Source organism: Eleutherodactylus coqui, chromosome 6, assembly GCF_035609145.1.
Source record: "Eleutherodactylus coqui strain aEleCoq1 chromosome 6, aEleCoq1.hap1, whole genome shotgun sequence".
Classification (NCBI taxonomy): domain Eukaryota; kingdom Metazoa; phylum Chordata; class Amphibia; order Anura; family Eleutherodactylidae; genus Eleutherodactylus; species Eleutherodactylus coqui.
The window spans coordinates 11,468,029-11,474,246 of record NC_089842.1 but is presented as its reverse complement, the minus strand read 5'-3'; the positions used below and the strand labels follow the sequence as shown (position 1 = coordinate 11,474,246).

Below are 6,218 nucleotides of genomic sequence, written 5' to 3'. Positions count from 1 at the left end.
CCTTAGTCACAGTGCCACCTATGGGATTCCATTTACCTATAATGTCCCTCTTGTGGCCCCACATAATTATAGTACCCCAAATGTGATCTCATTTAGTTATAATGCCCCCCATGGTACCAATAAGTTTTGGTGTCCACTTTGTGGCCCCACTTAATAATGCTCCCCCCTCAATCTCTATCTTCCTTACTCTGGGGCCAGGCACTAACAGCAGGATACTGCTCTATACATGTCCTGACGCCTCCCCTCAGCTCCGAGTACCTGTGGCTACCACCAGGGGGAGCTCAGAGTGGGTGGATTGGAGGTCAGGGTGTCGGAACAAGAGGAATCCAAGTTGTCAGGATGAACATGATTTAACACAGTAGTCACCATCTGTTTTACAGTCGTGTTAATGTTGAAAGACAAGGAATGATTTCGATGGGGAGTTTGGAGTCACCCTAATGGGGAGTACTGCGTTGGGGGCTACCCAGTGGGGAGGGCTGACTTGGGGATCACCGTAGAGGTTAGTATAGAGTTTCTCACTGTAGACTAACAGTATAATTCTTCTATTTTGTCACAGTGGGACTCCATCAATGAAATGGATGAGTTCTTCAGCCCTATCCACACATACCAAGTCTGCAACGTCATGTCTCCAAACCAGAACAACTGGCTGCGGACGAACTGGGTGCAAAGAGACGGCGCCCGTCGGGTGTACGCCGAAATTAAGTTCACATTGAGAGATTGTAATAGTATGCCCGGGGTACTGGGAACTTGTAAAGAGACCTTCAACTTGTACTACATGGAGAGTGACCGGGACATGGGCACCAGCACTCGGGAGAATCAGTTCATGAAGATCGACACAATAGCCGCTGATGAAAGCTTCACAAGTGTCGATCTCGGAGTGCGGAGACTCAAGCTCAACACAGAAGTCCGTGGCGTGGGACCCCTGAGTAGACGTGGATTTTATTTGGCCTTTCAGGATATAGGGGCTTGTATCGCCATTGTCTCAGTACGGGTGTATTATAAGAAGTGCCCTTCAATGGTGCGGAACTTGGCTGCCTTCTCGGAAGCAGTTACCGGAGCTGACTCCTCTTCCTTAGTGGAGGTACGGGGAGAGTGTGTGGGGCACTCCGAGGAGAGGGACACCCCCAAAATGTACTGCAGTGCAGAGGGAGAATGGCTTGTTCCCATCGGGAAGTGCGTGTGCAGCGCCGGCTTCGAGGAACGTAGCGATTCTTGCGTAGGTAAGTCAGAAAAAGTGGAGAAACTAGATCCTAACATCTGCTTTATCAACAGTATCAGCCTCTAGTGAGCCATGTAATAGATAGGTTTATAATGATTGCCCTTCGTTGGATCAGCACTGCCGGACAGTAGGTTGAACTTGATGACCATGTTGGTAAGAATGCCTGCAGTCCCGGGTTAGGGTCAACACTGCAGTTCTAGGTAAATGCCAAGTCAGTCCGGAAAAAAAAATGGATGCATCTGTGATTTTTTTTCAAGCTGGCAAGCTTCTGCCGGTGATTATGAGTGTAATTAGCATTATTTTAATCACTATGGTTCATGATGGTTTTCTAATGTGTCTCTAGAAAATGTTGGCGGTCCGTGATTTTTGGATAGGTTGCCGAGGAAAAATTAAAACACAGGTTGGTAGGTCTGAGCGGTTTTTATTATGTCTCTTCTACGGATGATGCCGGCACCAAACCGCTTTACTTCTGGGACGTTACAGATGATAAGCTACATCCTTTGATACTAAAAGAGTCTTCCAGAAATAAGGAGACAGAGAGAAAAAAGTGCGTGGTATGGCCTGTAACAACAGAATGTCCATGGAGCGAGGAGGTACAAGTGACCTTAGTCCGGGATCAGCAGCATGTCCGCCAACTGTCCTGGATTCAGACTTTGGGGGCTATCCAGACATTCCAGGAGGCAGGAGACGTCCTACAGGGGTGGCCGGGAATGGCATAAAATAAAAAATAGCCTGTAGTCACCCCTTTTATTCACCCCCCTCCCCGCCTCAACTACTTGGTTTGCGCCGTTCTGGTTCTGTGCTCACTTCTGGCACAGCCAATCAGTGTGGCCAATTACATTGGGATCGGGGATTGGCCACAGTGATACTGTTATTGCAGTAGCAGGAAGTGAATGGGGGACTAGAGTAGACTCTGGAGCAGAGAAGGAAGAGGGCGGGGGGGGGGGGAGTAAAAGGGGCGAATAAAGGCAGTTTTTTTTAATTTTTCAGAGTAAAGGGGGGGCATTATTGACAAGGGAAATTATTACTGGCGCGGCATGCAGGAGCATTATTAAGGGGGGGGGGGCATTTGTACTGTTGGGGCATGTAGGAGCACGATTACTAAGGGAGGCATACAGGGACATTAATGCTGAGCTGGTTGTATGCGGGGGCAATGCTGCTGAAGGGGAAATGCGGAGGTATTACTGGGAGGTAAGCAAGGCCATAATTACTGAGCAGAGGCAATATTACTGTGAGAGGGACAATAAGGGGCACTATTAGTGTGAAGGGGTCACTGAGGGGTACCATTACCTTGAAAGGGTTAAAGAGCGGTAGTATCACTGTGAGGGAGTAACTAAGGGGCTCTGTTATTGTGAGAGGGTTACTAATGGACACTATTACTATGGAAGGGACACAAAGGGTTTGGCTTAGTATAAAAGAGGCGAAACGTAACAAAAAAAGTTGTGTACAGTGCAAAAATGGTCAGTTTTCATTGTTCATAGGTTGAGAGGTAAGCTGGCGTACACGATCTACAGAAAATACATGTAGAATAGTACAAGGATATTCCTCGAAAAGAAGTCAGGAGGTTCTAAGAATAGAAGGGGGGTACAAGGAAGAACAAACAGAAAGGGTCACCAGGAGTGACACTAGACATTGTGAGGAGGGGGGATTGTGGAATGACGTGTAGCATGCCGTTAGGGGGCAGATCTTGGGCGCTGCAAGTAATTGTTTCTAAATGTGAAGACTCTTATATGAACTGTATAAATTCCTGCATGACTGTAACGATCTGTTCTTAGGTCTATTACCATAACATTAAATATATCCTATAAAGGGAATGACCGAACCCCTCTTTATATACAGAACTCCAAGCCGGGTCCCCATTTTACAAGTTGTAAAAAGTTACAGAAATTTCCAAAAAATTATTTATTGATGACCTGTCCTCTGAGTAGGTCATCAATAGTTGATCAGAACCTCTGCCAGTCCTCTCATTGCTGAGCTAGAGCGTTGGTTTACTTGAATGGGAACTGTGCCTGCAATACCATCCCGGGCCACTGCAGTGTGTATGGAGCTGTTTGTTTTCAGCTGCACATTGGCTCTATACAGCCCAGTGATCAGCTGATCGATGGAGGTCCCAGCAGCTAAATCTCCACCAATCAACAATCAAAGTTGAGTCTTGGGAAACCCTTTAAGGCTCCTGTACTGGTATTTTTTATGGCATTAACTGTCACAAGTATCTCGCAGGGAGGGGTCTGTCATCGAGGAGGATATGAGGTAAACAAAGTGTATAATATTTAAGAACACAGAAATAAAAGTGAACAATGGAAGAGTAAGGAATAAGCAGCTGACCTTCTTCTTCGATTCTCTAGACACAACAAGCTATAAACTATAACGCAGTAATGCTTTCTATTGTAACATCTTAATATTGTCTTGTAGAAATACAGATTGCAGAATACACTTACAATGTCTTTTTTATCTAAGGCCCGCACACGACCCAAGGTGAGCTGTGAGTAAAGCCCATTGTACTTTCCCGCTTGCCAAAATATCTCAGTATGTGAACTGGGATTTGAGAGACGGATACTTGTCAACAGTCCAGTGTTTTCAGTGTATCCTCTGTCCCCTGCAGCCGGCCTGCTGGCTAACACTTTCTGACCTTAATGGTGTCTGACTCTAAAGTCCTAGTTGAGGCTGACCTCACTTACGGTTTGATGCTCAAGAGTCGCCGCTGCTACCAACCCAAGATATCCTGCAGCATTGTGCACTACTTTCCGCTTCTCTCTGCCACCACTAGTCAATTCTGCTCTTCTGTGTCCCAGGCAGCACTCTCTCCCACTTCTCCAGTCTCTGTCATGCCCAATCTCGTCTCTCTCTGCCTACTTTACCGTTCCTGCGCAGACTTCGCAGCCCACTACGCAGCAAAAATTGAGGAACATTTATAGAGAATTTTGACATAGAAAAGTCAAAAATTTTAATGGAAAATTTTTGTGATGTTTCTGCTTTCTGCGTTGGCCTCGCCATGCTCGTGAAAAGTGACATTTATGTATCATTTATATGAAAAACTTGCACAAATAATAGCAGAAAGCTATACCAGATCCTAAGGGGCGCACAGAGGAGCTGAGATACACCCTAGTACATGAAGAAGCGCGCGCTTCTTCATATATTAGTCCCATAATGCGCTGGCGGAAATTATAGTAAGATTGGTGTTGGAAATGCTGGTTTTAGTAAATTGCCTCCATTGTCTATTACAGTATATCAGAGCATCCTCCAGTTAGTTCCCAGTGAGCATGCTCAGTCCAGTTACACCACATTTTGGTGCAATGTTTGGCTCATGCGGCGATTTTGACGCATCTCTCCAGCTTGTCTCTATAGTAACTTGAACCCCTTGGGATGAGTCCCTTACAACCTTAATAAATTCCCCCCAATGTACTTCCAATCGTACATAGCAGAGCTCTAGGGGGGAGATGTGATGACCCCCACAGTGTCCTCAATAACCCAGTTGGCTGTAGTAGTGAGCTAATCTGCAGTCCGACCCCTGGTCATATGTTGGTGAACCTGTAGGACCCTTTCATCACCCCCTTGGCAGACCCTGCATAACACATCCCAAGAAGCACTGGGACAAGAGATGCACATGGATGGGATCACTGATTCCACCTCTCCAGTCCTCATCCAGGCCATTATCCGATGCACAATCTCTAGAGCCTGGCGGTGACCGGTCAGGACAGGGTTAATGCCTTTTCCGCGTCAGTTTTCCTTCGTATGGACTGCAATTATTTATAATTATCGGAGCCGTTTCTCGCTTTCCCCACAACGCACGTTCCGAAAAATTCTATTTCTACACGTCAGGCTCCCCTAGGAAGCTGGAGAGAGGGAACATTACATTTCCAGACTCATAAAGCTCACACCACCCAGGTTCCAACTGTGCAAACGCTGATAGATTGGCGCGGCTGACGGACATCTGACTCCATCCAGTCATTTCGGAGTAGACTGTTGATATAAATGGACGATTTGGGGTCCCAGGGAGACTCTTTAGAGGGTTATTTGTTTGGTCGGCTCTATAATGGGTACTTAGCGGAAAGGTGTCCTCTTCTTCAAACATGAAAATGATGTTTGCCAGGATCGGCGCCGTCTCCCTGGATGTCTTTGTACAGAACTTTATTCAAGGTTAAATGCTGATGGCTGTTATCAAACCTTTCATTAATTATTTCAGCACTAATTATCTGGAAAATATTGACTTAATCCAAGAAGTAGGAACGTGGAGCCGGCCGTGTGCTGCCTGCCAGCTGCCGCCTCCGTGTCTGTAGCATCCCTGCACTGGGATAATACAGCGACTGCAAGACCCAGTGGACAGCCTGATGCAAGGCTGGACGACACATCATCCTGTAGCAAGATCCAGCAATTTACAGACTGTATAGAAGGTTCCGGAGCCATGGGAGAGGGGTTACTAGTCACATCTTCCTGAAGCAGGAATTACACTAATTAACAATAGGAGTGACGGCCCTGCTCACAAGAGCTTACACTCTACAAGGAAAGAGAGGGGACACAAGAGCTTACAATCTATAAGCAAAGAGGGGGGACACAAGAGCTTACAGTCTATAAGGAAAGAGAGGGGACACAAGAGCTTACAGTCTATAAGGAAAGAGAGGGGACACAAGAGCTTACAGTCTATAAGGAAAGAGAGGAGACACAAGAGCTTACAGTCTATAAGGAAAGAGAGGGGACACAAGAGCTTACAGTCTATAAGGAAAGAGAGGGGACACAAGAGCTTACAATCTATAAGGAAAGAGAGGGGACACAAGAGCTTACAGTCTATAAGGAAAGAGAGGGCACACAAGAGCTTACAGTCTATAAGGAAAGAGAGGGGACACAAGAGCTTACAATCTATAAGGAAAGAGAGGGGACACAAGAGCTTACAATCTATAAGGAAAGAGAGGAGACACAAGAGCTTACAATCTATAAGGAAAGAGAGGGCACACAAGAGCTTACAGTCTATAAGGAAAGAGAGGGGACACAAGAGCTTACAATC

At 46.2% G+C, this 6,218-nt stretch overlaps 1 protein-coding gene across 1 annotated transcript in view; it reads left to right on the top strand.

Annotated features, from left to right (window-relative positions):
* The first annotated feature begins 535 nt into the window (after positions 1–535).
* EPHA8 (EPH receptor A8) overlaps positions 536–6,218 on the top strand; it is a 60,006-nt gene continuing 54,323 nt past the window's right edge. The window contains exons 1-2 of the mRNA XM_066606009.1: positions 536–1,216; positions 5,444–5,447. Coding sequence (XP_066462106.1) covers positions 575–1,216; positions 5,444–5,447 — 646 coding nt within the window. The 5' untranslated portion in view covers positions 536–574. The remainder of the gene's footprint in view (positions 1,217–5,443; positions 5,448–6,218) is intronic.